The sequence below is a fragment of the Macrobrachium nipponense genome, chromosome 1 (assembly GCF_015104395.2).
Source record: "Macrobrachium nipponense isolate FS-2020 chromosome 1, ASM1510439v2, whole genome shotgun sequence".
Classification (NCBI taxonomy): Eukaryota; Metazoa; Arthropoda; class Malacostraca; order Decapoda; family Palaemonidae; genus Macrobrachium; species Macrobrachium nipponense.
This window is the reverse complement of record NC_087200.1, coordinates 26,919,537-26,936,119: the sequence shown is the minus strand read 5'-3', so window position 1 is coordinate 26,936,119 and position 16,583 is coordinate 26,919,537. Positions and strand designations below refer to the sequence as shown.

Here is a 16,583-nt window from a genome sequence, read left to right as displayed (position 1 = left end):
GCACAAACAAGATCAAATCAACTTGGGCTTTATTATTATAGGTATTATTGTTATTGTTGTTGTTGTTGTTGTTATTATTATTATTATTCCATAAGAAACAGTCCCAAAGGACCATTAATTAAGGACCTCTAGAAAACTTTAAAAAAATGCAATAACCATGTTGGTGAAAACAGTAAAATAAGTATAATAATACATAAATGAAAATCAATTGAAACTCACGGTACGAAAGTTGTTGTCTAACCAGTTTCATTCCTTCTGAACGAAACTGCCATCCAAATGTTACGAGAGTTGTTTTTTATCTTTATCGTCCTTAATAATAATATTAAATGGTTCTATGTTTTCCTGGATAATGCAAATAGGGTTTCACATTATCTTTAATGCACGTATTATGTCAATAATAATAATAATAATAATAATAATAATAATAATAATAATAATAATAATAATAATAATAATAATAATAATAATAATAATAATAAGTACAAGAGAGCGGACTAAACAACACAATAGAAGATGTAAAACAGAGGCTTCAGGCCAAAGCACATAAGATCCAACGGTACATGAACAGGAATAAGGGATACCAACAGAACAAACTATTCGGAACCAACCAGAAAAGACTATACAGCCAACTAAGAGGGGAAGACAACCACCCAGAAATTCCTGAAGCCGAACCAAGTAAGAGACTCTGGGAAAACATATGGAGCAATCCGGTATCACACAACAAACATGCAACATGGCTCCAGGAAGTCAAGGAAGAAGAAACAGGGAGAATAAAACAAAGATTCACAGAGATCACGACAGACACAGTCAGACACCAACTAAAGAAAATGCCAAACTTAGAAAGCCCCAGATCCCGATGAAGTCCATGGATACTGGCTCAAAAACTTCAAGGCCCTACACCCACGAATAGCAGAACAACTCCAGCATTGTATCTCAAATCACCATGCACCCAAATGGATGACCACAGGAAGAACATCCGTAGTACAAAAAGACAAGAGTAAGGGAAACATAGCCAGTAACTACAGGCCTATCACCTGCCTACCAATAATGTGGAAGTTACTAACAGGTATCATCAGTGAAAGGCTATACAACTACCTAGAGGAGACAAACACCATCCCCCACCAACAGAAAGGCTGCAGAAGGAAGTGTAGGGGCACAAAAGACCAGCTCCTGATAGACAAAATGGTAATGAAGAACAGTAGGAGAAGGAAAACCAACCTAAGCATGGCATGGATAGACTATAAGAAAGCCTTCGACATGATACCACACACATGGCTAATAGAATGCCTGAAAATATATGGGGCAGAGGAAAACATCAGCTTCCTCAAAAATACAATGCGCAACTGGAATACAATACTTACAAGCTCTGGAATAAGACTAGCAGAGGTTAATATCAGGAGAGGGATCTTCCAGGGCGACTCACTGTCCCCACTACTCTTCGTAGTAGCCATGATTCCCATGACAAAAGTACTACAGAAGATGGATGCCGGGTACCAACTCAAGAAAAGAGGCAACAGAATCAACTATCTGATGTTCATGGACGACATCAAGCTGTATGGTAAGAGTATCAAGGAAATAGATACCCTATTCCAGACTGTAAGGATTGTATCTGGGGACATCAGGATGGAGTTTGGAATAGAAAAATGCGCCTTAGTCAACATACAAAAAGGCAAAGTAACGAGAACTGAAGGGATGAAGCTACCAGATGAGAGCAACATCAAACACACAGATGATACAGGATACAAATACCTGGGAATAATGGAAGGAGGGGATATAAAACACCAAGAGATGAAGGACACGATCAGGAAAGAATATATGCAGAGACTCAAGGCGATACTCAAGTCAAAACTCAACGCCAGAAATATGATAAAAGCCATAAACACATGGGCAGTGCCAGTAATCAGATACAGCGCAGGAATAGTGGAATGGACGAAGGCAGAACTCCGCAGCATAGATCAGAAAACCAGGAAACATATGACAATACACAAAGCACTACACCCAAGAGCAAATACGGACAGACTATACATAACACGAAAGGAAGGAGGGAGAGGACTACTAAGTATAGAGAACTGCGTCAACATCGAGAACAGAGCACTGGGGCAATATCTGAAAACCAGTGAAGACGAGTGGCTAAAGAGTGCATGGGAAGAAGGACTAATAAAAGTAGACGAAGACCCAGAAATATACAGAGACAGGAGAATGACAGACAGAACAGAGGACTGGCACAACAAACCAATGCACGGACAATACATGAGACAGACTAAAGAACTAGCCAGCAATGACACATGGCAATGGCTACGGAGGGGAGAGCTAAAGAAGGAAACTGATGGCATGATAACAGCGGCACAAGATCAGGCCCTAAGAACCAGATATGTTCAAAGAACGATAGACGGAAATAACATCTCTCCCATATGTAGGAAGTGCAATACGAAAAATGAAACCATAAACCCCATAGCAAGCGAATGCCCGGCACTTGCACAGAACCAGTACAAAAAGAGGCATGATTCAGTGGCAAAAGCCCTCCACTGGAGCCTGTGCAAGAAACATCAGCTACCTTGCAGTAATAAGTGGTACGAGCACCAACCTGAGGGAGTGATAGAAAACGATCACGCAAAGATCCTCTGAGACTATGGTATCAGAACGGATAGGGTGATATGTGCAAACAGACCAGACGTGACATTGATTGACAAAGTCAAGAAGAAAGTATCACTCATTGATGTCGCAATGCCATGGGACACCAGAGTTGAAGAGAAAGAGAGGGAAAAAATGGATAAGTATCAAGATCTGAAAATAGAAATAAGAAGAATATGGGATATGCCAGTGAAAATCGTACCCATAATCATAGGAGCACTAGGCACGATCCCAAGATCCCTGAAAAGGAATCTAGAAAAACTAGACGCTGAAGTAGCTCCAGGACTCATGCAGAAGAGTGTGATCCTAGAAACGGCACACATAGTAAGAAAAGTGATGGACTCCTAAGGAGGCAGGATGCAACCCGGAACCCCACACTATAAATACCACCCAGTCGAATTGGAGGACTGTGATAGAGCAAAAAAAAAAAAAAAAAAAAAAAAAAAAAATAATGCTATTGGAACTAGAATATGAAATGCAAGTATTATTTCAATAATAATAATAATAATAATAATAATAATAATGTTATTGGAACTAGAATAATCAATCTAGGCCAAATGTCAAGAACTGGGACCTATGAGGTCATTCAACGCTGAAAGGGAAATTGGTATTATTAAAGAAAGGGTTTAAAGGTATAACAGGAGGAAAACCTCTCGATTGCACTTATGAAACAATTATTATGAGAAGGTGAAAAGTAAGATGGAAGAAAGATGATATGGACGGAGGTACAGTAAAAGGACTGAAATAGATTGCAGGTAGGGGCCGAAGGGATCCTACATAGAACCTTAAGTAATGCCTGCAGAGCAGGGCGTGAGGTGTACTGATGGCAAAACCCCTTATTGGAATAATAATGTTATTGCAATTTATTATTACTTTTGTTAGCTGAAAAAGTGGTAGTAGGCGTATATAAAAACTCACCATAACAAATAATCAAATGTTTCCATTTTAAAAGAGATGCAATCTTATGCCGTCATTCACCTCTCCAAAACATTACAGCCTCATACCGAGTTATCGAAGATATACAGAGCTTTTTTGTGTTTTTTTTTTTTTTCGAGAACACGTTCATCTTTAGAGAATGGGTGAACAGCAGGCCATGGCATCTTCGCCTTTATTGGAAACATGCTTGAGACTAAATTCAGATGATTAGACATAGGCGAAGTCACTATTAGGGTGACTATATCTTTGGTCGTTTGTTCCTCTTTGGCCTAAAGCCTGCTGCTGCAACGACATAGCGACCTGAATCAGATACCTCGTTGTATTATGATTATTATCATTATTAATATTATTATTAATATTATTATTATTCAGAAGATGAACCCTATTCATGTGGAACAAAACCACAAGAGCCACTGGCTTGAAATTCAAGCTTCGAAAGAAGATGGTGTTTATTAGAAAGAAGGAACAGAATGACAAGGGAAATATAAAGAGATCACTTATACATGAGAAAAACTAGATTAATAAATTAATGAATAAATTGATAAAAGTGTAAGTAAATTATAAGTGCAAGGAAAACTGTACTAGGATAGTAATGCATTTCATTTTCTCTTGAGCTTCTGAGATTTCGAATTCAGGCGAAGATGCAATATATTACTGGCCGATGAGTATATCCCTCGCTTCGGGGGTATATTTCTGAAGGTGTTGAATGCTAATTATGCAAATTTATTATGAGACCTATGATGACAGACACAAGTAATGTCCTCTGAAATATTAGGTGGCTTAGCCTGGGTGCGTGTGTGTGTGTGTGTGCGTCTATATATATATATATATATATATATATATATATATATATACACACACATATATGAACGCCCGTCATTAAATGCATCAACATTATATTTCTTCATTCCATTATAAATCTCGAACTCAACAGCATTTTCACTATACTCTGTTTTTTTCCATCTGTCCATCCGCCTGTGGTGTTTTCGCATGGTAGCACTGCGTCCCGGGCTTTAAATAATTACGCTATGTGTAAGTTTTAGGTAATTAAAAGGATATCTGGGTGTACATTTGCAACTGAAAAGTGTTTTAATAAGTTTCTGTATGCTAATTACACCGTCAATATTTGAAATAGGATATGATTATCATTATTGAATGTAACTATCTAAAGCCCGGGACGCAGTGTTACCATACGCAAACACCACAGATGGAAAAAACAAGAGTATAGGAATGCAATGACGTAATCATAGACACGCCTACCTTCCAAAGAACCCAACAAGTAGTACTACTCAGCCGAAATGGGGTCACTGAATAAGCCCTTCTGACATTTACGAATTCTTGCCTGTTGTTTTCCTTCCTTCGCTCTTTCTCATGAAAATCTAACCTTTCAAAAACATTTTCGTCGAACTGTGATGAATGATCTAGGTCATTATGCTGCTGCGGTGAAATGCTTTAGGCCGATGTGAGGCAAAACCTAAACAATCAGCCTATGATTCAGCCTCAGTTTAGAGTCTAGACCTTGGGCTAAGCCTCATGGTATATCAGAGCACATTACTTGCATCTGTCTAAGCCTCATAGGTCTCATAACGAATGTGTATATTCAACATTCAACACGTTCGTAATGCATTTCATCTTCGCTTGAACTCGCAAAAAAAAGTACTATATCTTAGTTTTACCAAGACCACTGAGCTGATTAACAGCTCTCCTAGGGCTGGCCAGAAGGATTAGATATTTTAATGTGGCTAGGAACCAATTGGTTACCTAGCAACGGGACCTACAGCTTATTGTGTGATCCGAACCACATTGTATCGAGAAATGAATTTCTATCACCAGAAATAAACTCCTCTGGTTCCGAGTTGGCCGAGCCGAGAATCGAACGTCGGACCACCGGATTGGTAGCCGAGAGCGAAATACACTCAGCCAACGTGGAACTTGCTTGAACTCGGAACTTCATAAATTCAAGCGGAAATGCAATGCATTACTACCATAATACAATAGTTCCTTGCACTTTAACAATATGCTTACATTTTTATCAATCTATCTATCTGTCTATATATATCACTAGACGTTTTAGAAATTTACTGTAATCAATCAAGCACTCGATATCACGAGCTTCCAGGGTAGATAGTGCTTAACCATACCTTGTAACTGTGACACAATCTTATACAACTATATTGCAGGTACTTTATACTGTATACATGCGGATGAAGTATGTATACAGTTTAACTTACTAATATTGACAGGGTAGAATGGAATAACATATCAGAAATAGCTAGAGAATGTCATCAGCAAGAGTCCATGCTGGTATAAGGCCTAATCTATCAACTAACAACAACAACAACAACAACAACAACAACAAATAAATGAAAAAACAACAAACCCACCAATTCCTCTTCGAGGTCAGTAAACAACCTGATACCGTTCTTGAAGGAACCAAATATACAATAATCCGTCCCCGAAGAATGCAATGTTATCAAACATGCAAACGCATATGCCAAACAAGCAAACAAGCCAATACTATTTACGAAGGAAGCAAGCACTTTTTCAACTACGAGTCTACGAAGAAAACAAGAGTCGCAAAGTTCCCAGACGCTCATGTTCAATGAAGCCAACACACATTCCTGTGCAAAACAAGCAGGGACACGAACACTTACACCTTGAAGTACTTGGAAAACTGGCAAACGCACCAGAACGTAAACATAAAAACAAAAACAAATGCCACAAAAAAGGGAACAAGCGCGCATGTGCCCCGCGTCAGGAAAGCACTTCAGTGTGTCATGCCAATGGTAGTTCCGATTAACATCCACCCCCCCCTCCCTACCACCACCCCAACAATGCCTGTTCTAACCCCCCGCCCACCCTTCCACCCATTTTCTGTCTTCTACCTTCCCTACTCCCAGTATCTCGGACTCTCTCTCTCTCTCTAGTTATCGTAGGAACTAAGAAATACTTACAATATTCCCTTGAGAGAGAGAGAGAGAGAGAGAGAGAGAGAGAGAGAGAGAGAGAGAGAGAGAGTCTATTTTAACTTATACAGGGAAGAAATAAAGATAACATCTGTAGAAAGAAAATCGATGATAACAGAGGTTTCTAATTCTCAAAATGAAGACTGCAAAAATGACATATAACCTCTTGATATTCAAAATTCGATTAAGAGTATAAGAACCTGCAATCTGAATGAATCATTATTGGAAAGCTAAAAATACGGCTATCACGGTTAAACTCAATTCTTCTAAAAAGATCCTCAACGCATATAAAAACAAAATACACGAGACTTTTCAGTGTCGCAGAAAAGAAAGTTGGCCTCGCCAAGCATTGACCGCAAAATTGACATCAGCTGTTATGAATGGGACAATACAAGACTTTATGAAACAATATCTCCGTCTTGTGGCCTACAAGATCCTGTTGCTTGTGATGATAAAGTCTTTTTTCGTCGTTGGTGACCAAAGACGTTCTTTATAAAGAAGAGTTTCGCATGATGATACTCTTATGGGCATGAATCAGTTTTGTTTAAACATATTTAATGTAGCAATAATTTAACATTAATGAACGGTATAAAAGGTCATTTAATCAGGAGGGAAACAGTTCAAAACTAATGGTAGAAATCTTCTGCGTAATAATATTCAATGTTAATTGTATTTCTATTATTTCTCCCTTGTGATTTTTATCATGATAAAGCATATACTTCATAGAAAAGAAATTAGTCCTTTCTGTCACGTTCAACTTAACACTCAAGAAGGGAAGAAGCGAATGATAAACCACAACAAATAAAATTAATTTGCAACTATATCAATACTTAGTGGCAAAGACCTTCTCAAAAAATACGTTTTTTCTTGGATGATCCACCGGCGTTTGTGTAAATGACGTCACCTAATTTCCTCTGTCTTTGGGTACTCAACATAATGACCAGATTGATGTTTCTTACCCATGCATCACGTTTGGTAATGCTTCTCAATCTGGCAATATTGTCCTAACATGAGAGATAAAGAGTTGTTTAGAATCTGAATCATTCTCAGGGCAAAATAGCATGAGGAAATAGCAAGTATTAGAAATGTGGATGAAGGTTAGTTAGTTTGAAGCTGCCAAAACAGGAAAGAAAAGGTCGAACCAGAAGATCTTGATATTTCATTCACAGTTGCTTTCTTGACACCGAAATAGTTAAATATATGTTTTAATTAATTTGCTTATTACAAATTTCATTAGGTGTAAGGTACTAGTTTTTACTGAAGAAATACCGAGAGTAATTTCAAGTTTTCTTTGCTCGGGGTTTTGTTGTCATTCCGCAATTGTCACCCAGTCCAGTGTTCTACTGTCGTCTCTGTAATTGCAACCAGTTACAGGACATGGAAGATTAAACATTTTCCAATGCCGAGGCCGATGGAACGGGCCATACAATGCCCTCATCAAGCCAGCGTCATTGGAAACCAGAGATAAAAAGAGGTAATACAGTGCAACTTTTATTTCTTCTTCGCTGATTAACCGTTTCATTCAAATTTGGGACTTTCCACTCAGGCCAGCCCCCCTTTTCCTAATTACCTTCTGATTATATAAAGAGACAAATGTATGAATAATTAAAGAACGAGAATGCAAACAGGACATTTTCAATCGTTATTTCCTACTGATCACCCGGAACAACTCAGAACAATAATAAAAAACAAATATATTTGCTTGCCATGACCTATTTGTTGCAGAGAATTAAAAGAGAAATTTTTGTTAGAATGGGTTTTATTATAAAGCTGGAAAATGAAGTTGATGCAGTCGAGAGACCCTAAGGAGAGAGGGGCGTCAGACGGATGGAGAGGAGGTGTGACCCCCACAGGGTCTGTGGGATCTGATAATTTGTAGGGGGTTGGGGGGGGGCTTGTATTGAATAGCATTGAATTCCCTCATCTCTATACACTTCCCCAACCAGCCCCTTCCACGATACCCCTGTACTTAATCACCCGACCCCCAATACCCTCCTCCCCAGTTTCATTCCACCCCTTCTCTCTCGCTCTCTCTCTCTCTCCTCCTCCCTCTCCAAGACCATGTAGACCAACCCAACAGAGCACATAGCTAAACATTACCCACGTATTGGTGTCGTGTTACCTTAACGCCGGTTATGTCGCTCCGATGAAAAATGATCGAGTTCACACACAAACACACACACACACATATATCCACTCTCTCTCTCCGTCAATAGTTTTCAACCCACCGCACCGTTGTCGTTGTCATCCAGTTTACCTCCTCTCCGACGTTTCAAATAATTTTGTCGAGGGTTCAAAGACTTTCATTCATCGGCGTTTCCTACTGCCTTGATTGACCCTACTTTATCGTACGTTTCAAAGGTAACTAGTCAAGTATAAGCCGTTTCTTCTTAAAATAAAGGCTTGAAGTTGAATTCTTCCCCCAACAGGAAACAACCTAGCAGTTTTTCAACTCGAGCAGGTCCCAGCTAAGGGGCTATAGTAGACTCGCATCAACAGCGCATTTGATATCTAGGCCCGTCCCTGACGACACTCCTGATTGGCTGTTGAAAAGCCAATCACGGGGCTGGAAACTCTCAGTCACTCTCGAGAGTTCACATGGATTTATGTTCCACCTCTCCTGAGGGATAAGTCTTTCAAAAGTATCCCTCAGGAGAGGTGGAACATTCATCCTGCCTATGTGAACTCCCTCGAGGGACTGAGAGTTTCCAGCCCTGCGATTGGCTTATCAACAGCCAATGAGGAGCGTCGTCAGGGACGGGCCTAGACATCAAATGCACGGCTGATGTGAATCTACTTTCGTAATTTCATTCCAAACTACTGGCGGAGAAACAGAAATTAACTCTAGCTGGAGCCACTCCGTCTAGGGTGAGCATCCGTATAGGTAGCGCCTCAGTGGCGTGGTTGGTTTGGTGTTTGCTTCTCACCTCGGTGGTCGCGGGTTCGATTCTCGGCAAGTCCATTGAGGAGTGAGAGATGTGTATTTCTGGTGATAGAAATTCACTCTCGACGTGGTTCGGTAGTCACGTAAAGCCGTTGGTCCCGTTGCTGAATAACCACTGGTTCCATGCAACGTAAAAACACCATACAAACAAAACAAACAAACAAACATCCGTATAGGTGAAATATTTTTTTATTCTTAGAATGAATATATCTATGGTTTAAAAACACGAATTGACGTTACTCTCGCAGTTGAACATAAATCTCAAGATATTATCATTGGGATTATTAGATTATTATCTGACTGCCGTTTAAGCAGAAGTTTTGAAGTAGCTGAGATATAAAATCGTTTTGCCTCTATAACTCTTGCTAAAGTACATAGTAATCTCCCTTGACTTAATTACTTCTTGAGAATCCAATATTGTGAATTGAGATAATATAGAATTTAGGCCAAAGGACAAGCACTGGGACCTATGAGGTCATTCAGCGCTGAAATTGACAGTAAAAGGTGTGGAAGGTGTAACAGGAGGAGAACCTCGCAGTTGTATTATGAATCAAGTATTAGGAGAGGGTGGAAAGTAAGATGAAGAAAGAGAATATGAAAGGAGGTGCAGTAAAAGGAACGGAAGTGGTTGCAGCTAGGGGCCGGAGGCACGCTGCAAAGAACCTTAAGTAATGCCTACAGTGCACCGCATGAGGCCCACTGATGGCACTACCCCTACAGGATCCAATATTGTGTGACTTTTTATTTGCTTTCACTCCTTTTACTGTTCCTCCGTTCACGATCTCTCTCTTCCATCTGACTTTCCACCCTCGCCTAACAGTTGTTTCATAGTGCAGCTGCGAGTTATTCCTCCTGATATACCTTTCAAACCTTTTACTGTCAATTTCCGTTTCAGCGCTTAATGACCTCATAGGTCCCAGCGCTTGGCCTTAATTCTGTACTCTATCTCTATCCATTAAAGGCATTTGAAGGTAATATCTAACGTCAATTAATTATTCGTAATCTTCAGGTGACCGTCTACCTATACTCTGTTTTTTTTTTTTTCATCTGTCCATCCGCCTGTGGTGTTTTTGTATGGTAACACTGCGTCCCGGGCTTTAGATAGTTACGCTATGTGTAAGTTTTAGGTAAATAAAAGGATATCTGGGTGTACATTTGCAACTGAAAAGTGTTTTAATAATTTACTGTATGCGAATTGCACCGTTAATATTCGAAATAGGATATTATTATAATCGTTGAATGTAAGCTGAATGTAACTATCTACAGCCCGGGACGCAGTGTTACCATACAAAAACACCACAGGCGGATGGACAGATGGAAAAAAACAGAGTATAGTTCATGCAAGCAGAAATCATTCGCTTCAATTTCGACTGAAAATTTATTCAGTTATCGTGAAAGATCAAAGAATTAATTTCTCTTAGCTCAAATAAGTTGAATTATGAGTTTCAGATCTGTCATTGTAGAAGTAATGTAGCCCAAAACTATTTCAAATTAGCACATTCAAAGAGATTGCATTATATTTGAAAACGAAAGATATTGTTCGAAACGTCCTCTGGTAATAGATTGCTATAATCAAGATCTACATACTTGGGTTATAATTTCGTTTGCTTAAAATATAAGTGACAGAGAGGAAAATGATGAAATTTGTTATCCAACCAGGACATTAATGATATTTGTCCTTGGTAATTCACTACTCATATATATATATATAATATATATATATATATATATTATATATATATACATGTATGTATATGCTGATATATCACTTGATACCGTGTGATAATATATTCAGCTAAGGCCGCAGGCAATATAAATGAAAGAAGCAAGCGAACGACGAAATAACACGAAAGAGCTCGGTACTGTTTTCTTTCATTTAATCCACGTCGAATTCATATTTAAGCCACAAATTCTTCGTATTACTTCCCAATATCATATCGTTTCCGGCTGTTGCTATGAAACCTGATCCAACGGTTTTTAGGGAGGCTTTTAAATGGGCGTATACCTGTCATAAGGACGAAAGACCTCAGTAGGCATAATTACAAGGGCTCACCAAAGAACGTCATCGCCCCTTGTCCTTGTTTTGACTAAGGAGACGTGAGTAGGTTGCGAACTGATTTTGGAATCCTAATAACATCCGTTAGTTTTCTGATATAAAGTATCTGAGAGCATCCGCATGCTCAGATTGGCGTATAGCCTAGATACGTTGTTACTAAATTTCAAGACAATACATTTCACATACGCCCTACTTTCGCTTAATTAGCTTTGCCTATGCGCACAGACACACTCGTACAAGGATACACATGCACACACTACACACTACACTACACACACACACACACACACATATATATATATATATATATATATATATATATATATATATATATATCTATATATATATATATATATATATATATATATATATAATATATATATATATATAAGCATGATGAATAAACCTTTGAAAACAATAAATAAGAAAGTAGTTTAATTATAGCCACTTCTTATTTTAAACCCCGTTCAACTCGGCCTTGTATTAAGTAAATTTATATTTGGTTCATCAAATTTAGGCTGTCAATTCAAGCACTAGGGCACTTTCGGCCACTGAGCGCTTATGACAGTGCAAAGAGGGAGGTGGAGCGGTTGGACAGCAAGATAAAGAGGACAAGAAACGTGATATGACGTACGAGGATATAAATGTGGAAATGGGAGGAAACCCCACAGTTGTACTGAGAAGTAACAGCTAAACGAGGTTGGCCAGAGAAACTGAAGGAAGCTTGGATGAAGGTAAAGTAAATGGCTGAAAAACGGGTGCAGCTGGAGCCGAAGGGACTCTACTAACACCCTTAGGTAATACCTACAGCACACCACGTTAGGTTGAAACAATAGACCGATAGAATCAAATAAAAGCGTAAATGTCACAATTATCTAAATCTCTTGTTTTCGATTAGACGACCGAACCTATCACATCACCCAATCATCAAGCCTTTGGGACAAGCGTTGAAATACGACGCAAAGTCTTCATCAAACGCAATTGTGCTCCCCCTCGTGGAGTCTGTCTGAAGTGGGAGGTTGGTTTCACCTCTCCAGGCAGTTTCATTTTCGATTGAGCTTGGCAACTATTTTGGAAGAGTAGTTTAGCCACAGTTTAGATAAGTAGCCTTTGGAATACTAAAGGTAAGAATGTCTTAGAAATTGCCTTGCTACGTAGGCTTAGAAACTGCTTAGGCGCATGACTCTATAAATCTCTTGTAAACAGGCTAGTCTGCATTTTTCATACACCTAGTCCTATAATTTTTTTTCTTATACGTAGACTTAGATACTAAGTCGTCTAAGCCATTGAAACTGGTTAGGTACATAACCTTATAATTACCTGTACAATGAAAGTGAGAGATGGGTTCATAATTTTCATGATCCGATATGTGGAAAAGTCACCCGGAACTTGGTAAGCTTGAATCTACTGAATAAACTGCCCTCAAGGGACAAGAAAGGAGTGAATGCCACGAATACTGTAGTTAAATCATTATAATAATTGTAATAATAATGGTTTGAATATGTTTCCTTTTGATAGTGTTAACTTTAATAACCATAAAAAGTCCGGGTAAACAATTGAAAGGTTCCTTTTTTCCAAACTGTTTGAGACACTTTTTACTCTCATTCTTTCCCGTTACCGAGGAGAAAGTTGTCAGTAACGTAATGACATTGAATTGAAATCTACTGAAAATCTAATAAAAACTTGAAAAGAAAACGTAATTTTAAAGAAACGAACTAAGATCACAATAAATTGCGTCGGATCAGTTAAAAAAGCTCTACAAATTATATATATATATATATATATATATATATATATATATATATATAATATATATATATATTATAGTATATTGTGTGTGTGTGTGTGTGTGTGTGTGTGTGTGTGTGTGTAGCAAGAGACAAAATTAATCATCCAGAAGCAACCGCAACAATAACCAAAAATAATGGAGGCCAAGTTGAAACTAACTAAAATGAAAAGCATCATATCCAAAGCTAAACTACTGAATATTCGAATGAAATAAGCCAGTGTGGCTATTGATTTGCAAAACCAACTCCCTAAACATAATGCCCACTTATGAAAGAGGAAAAAAAGAACACAAGCTAAAATAACAAGCGAATGAGAATCCACATGAAAAATACTTTGTGATGGTAGGTAGGATTCAGTAAAATGATGACAGAAAAAATAAATCCTTTAATTTACTCCCACTGCATTTGAGAATTAAATGACGGAAAACTACTGATTTCGATTTGCGAAAATGAACGCCATTTCTGAAGCCACATCAACAAGAGGACAAACAGTTTTAGCCCGGAGGTGTTTAGGTGCAACGGGTCAGAACTGAATGAAAGGGAGAGAGCCAGACAAACAGAGAGAGAGAGAGAGAGAGAGAGAGAGAGAGAGAGAGAGAGAGAGAGAGAGAGCAGGGAATTATATTCTCAAGTGAAATTCTATGAACTGTTTCGAGAAAATCTCATAACAAGCATTTTCAGATTTATTGCCGATTACAACACTTCAATACTTGACTAGGTTATACTGAGAAATATTGAGTAAGTGATGCTCCTTACTGAGCTCAGTTTTAAAAGTATGGGGAATGACGGTGATGTTGCATATGGTTATGTATCATCAGTCTCTTCTAAAACACCAGTTACCGAGATAGAAAAAAACTAGGTACATCTAACAACAAGCACAAAACAACTCACCTGTGCCTAGTAACGTCCTCATCTTGAACTAGTCTTTCGCCCCTTTTTATTAAAAGATCTTGTTGCGGAATCACAGAACCGTTCGTAAAGACACCACGGGGAAGAAACAAGACGCTATAGAACCAGAAAATAGAAAAACTTGTTCTTTCCCGCAATTATTTCCGATATCCACTCGTTTTCGAACGTCCTCACCACGTGCGCGACCGCCAACCTGTTGGTTCTCCCTCCGGGTCTTCCCGACTCACCTCAGTCCTCAGCTCTTTTGGCCGACCCCTCGGTCAGGTGCCAACGCGGGAATTTTCGACCACCTATTTCCCTTCGTGTTGTTGTAATCACTTTATTATGAAGTTGGAGTCAACTTTGTGTGTTGTTCCAAGATTGTAGAAGTATACTGTGTTTGATTTACCTTGAGTTAACGGAAGTCTGCGTATCTTTCACCTATGGGTGACATATAAGCCTAGTCATTTAATTACTTACTGCCTGTTATGGCCGTTGCAAACAAGTTTTCAAATGGAAATGCCATGACTAGAAAAACCATACAAAATTAATAACCTATGCATGAAGCATACCGTTAAGCAATCTCGTAATGAAACATTACGCAACCGATTTCATATGCTCAGGCCCGGGCACAGGTAGGCGTTGCAGGCATTGTACCCGGAGGTAATGCGTTCTCATATTACAAAGGGGATTCGAACAGGCTGCAGCTAACATAACAAAGGTGAGGGAGGGAGGAGGGTTCGGGGAAAATAATTATGCTCCCTGCTAAAATTTAGCCAAATAAATTCAAAATAATTCGGAAATATAAACTTAGCAATTGGTAAGGATTTTCAAAACACGCTATATTCTTCTCGGAATAAACTCACCCTTTTTTACTTTTACTTCTCAAAATTGAATAAGCAGTAAAAAACACACACACATTATCTGGTTAGGTTCCAAAATAAATAAATAAATAAATAAATAGAATGTTCAATTATATGTTTCTGCTTGCTGTGAATTTATTGTACTTTGTATTCCACTTCTGGAAATTATGCATATTTGATGTTGATAATTTAAATTAGTCTACGACATTTAACGGTCGGAAGATATAAAAACTTACGAATAATATTGAAAATTTAGAATTGAACTCAAACTGCAAGGTATAACAAATGAAAATTATCTGTGAAATTTTAAAATAGGTACTCTATATACTTAATAGAAATGAGAGTTGAGAAGAATCTACAATTGCAAGATAAAAAAACGAAAAGCTGACACAAGACCTTAAAATCATTTAAAATCTGAAGGCATTAAGATTTACAGCAGACGTTTAGGATTTCAAATCTTATACATCATATACTCTGAAAATAGAACGTACGTTGGAAACAGCAACAAAACGTGTAGATGCGTTTTTAACATTTAAAAATCAATACTTAAAGATACGTCAAAGATAACAATTAAAACTTGAAGATACGATGAACGTATAAAAATCAGCGGCAAAAGATACGATAAAGATGTAAAAACATCAAAACTCGAAAATACGGTAAAGATTATATAGCCTAAACGCCAAAACTCAAAAGTACGGTAAATATGCAAGCATCAAATCGAAAAAAATACGGCAAGGGAATAAAAACAAACGTATATATATATATATGATATATATATATATATATATATATATATATATATATATATATATATGTTTGTTTTTAATTCCTTGCCGAATTTTTTCGATTTAATGCTTGCATATTTTCCGTACTTTTGAAACATATAATTGAACATTCCATTTATTAGTTTATTCCGAGAAAAATATAGCGTATTTTGAAAATCCTTACCAATTGCTAAGTTTATATATATATATATATATATATATATATATATATATATATATATATATATATATATATATATATAAACAGGGGATGGGGTGATATAGGCTACCGGATTCTTTCTTTCCCAGCGGAAGAATATCTGCTGCCGATGCGGGTATATGCTGAATAAACAAAGGGTTTGTTGTTGGGGGGGGGAGGAGGAAGACGGGACATTTGCAAACCGCCAGCCTCTCGTGTTTTGTCTGAGTTAATTGCCCATCTGCGGGGAATCTTCGCCTCTGTTATGGACTTCCATTCTGGGGCAACATCAGTCGATTTTTTTATTCGTTTTTTTTTCATTATTTTTTACTTTGACCCTTTTCCAAGTTTTTTTTCCCCAGCCTTTGGCAACATCAGTTACTGTCTTTCTTTTGTCTTTATTCTTTGTTTTTTTTTCTGATGTTTCTCTTTCCCGGGTTAGTCGCTCGTTTTTTTTTTTTTATTATTATTTTTTACTTTGACCATTTTCCAGTTTTTTTTTCAGCGTTTGGCAACATTAGTTACTATCTTTCTTTTGTCTTTATTCTT

At 37.9% G+C, this 16,583-nt stretch overlaps 1 protein-coding gene across 3 annotated transcripts in view; it reads right to left on the bottom strand.

Annotated features, from left to right (window-relative positions):
- LOC135219177 (uncharacterized) overlaps positions 1–14,472 on the bottom strand; it is a 27,716-nt gene extending 13,244 nt beyond the window's left edge. For all 3 annotated transcript variants that reach the window (XM_064255714.1, XM_064255712.1, XM_064255713.1), the window contains exon 1: positions 14,212–14,472. In XM_064255714.1, the coding sequence (XP_064111784.1) occupies positions 14,212–14,233 (22 nt within the window). In that variant the 5' untranslated portion in view covers positions 14,234–14,472. The remainder of the gene's footprint in view (positions 1–14,211) is intronic.
- Positions 14,473–16,583: the final 2,111 nt, after the last annotated feature.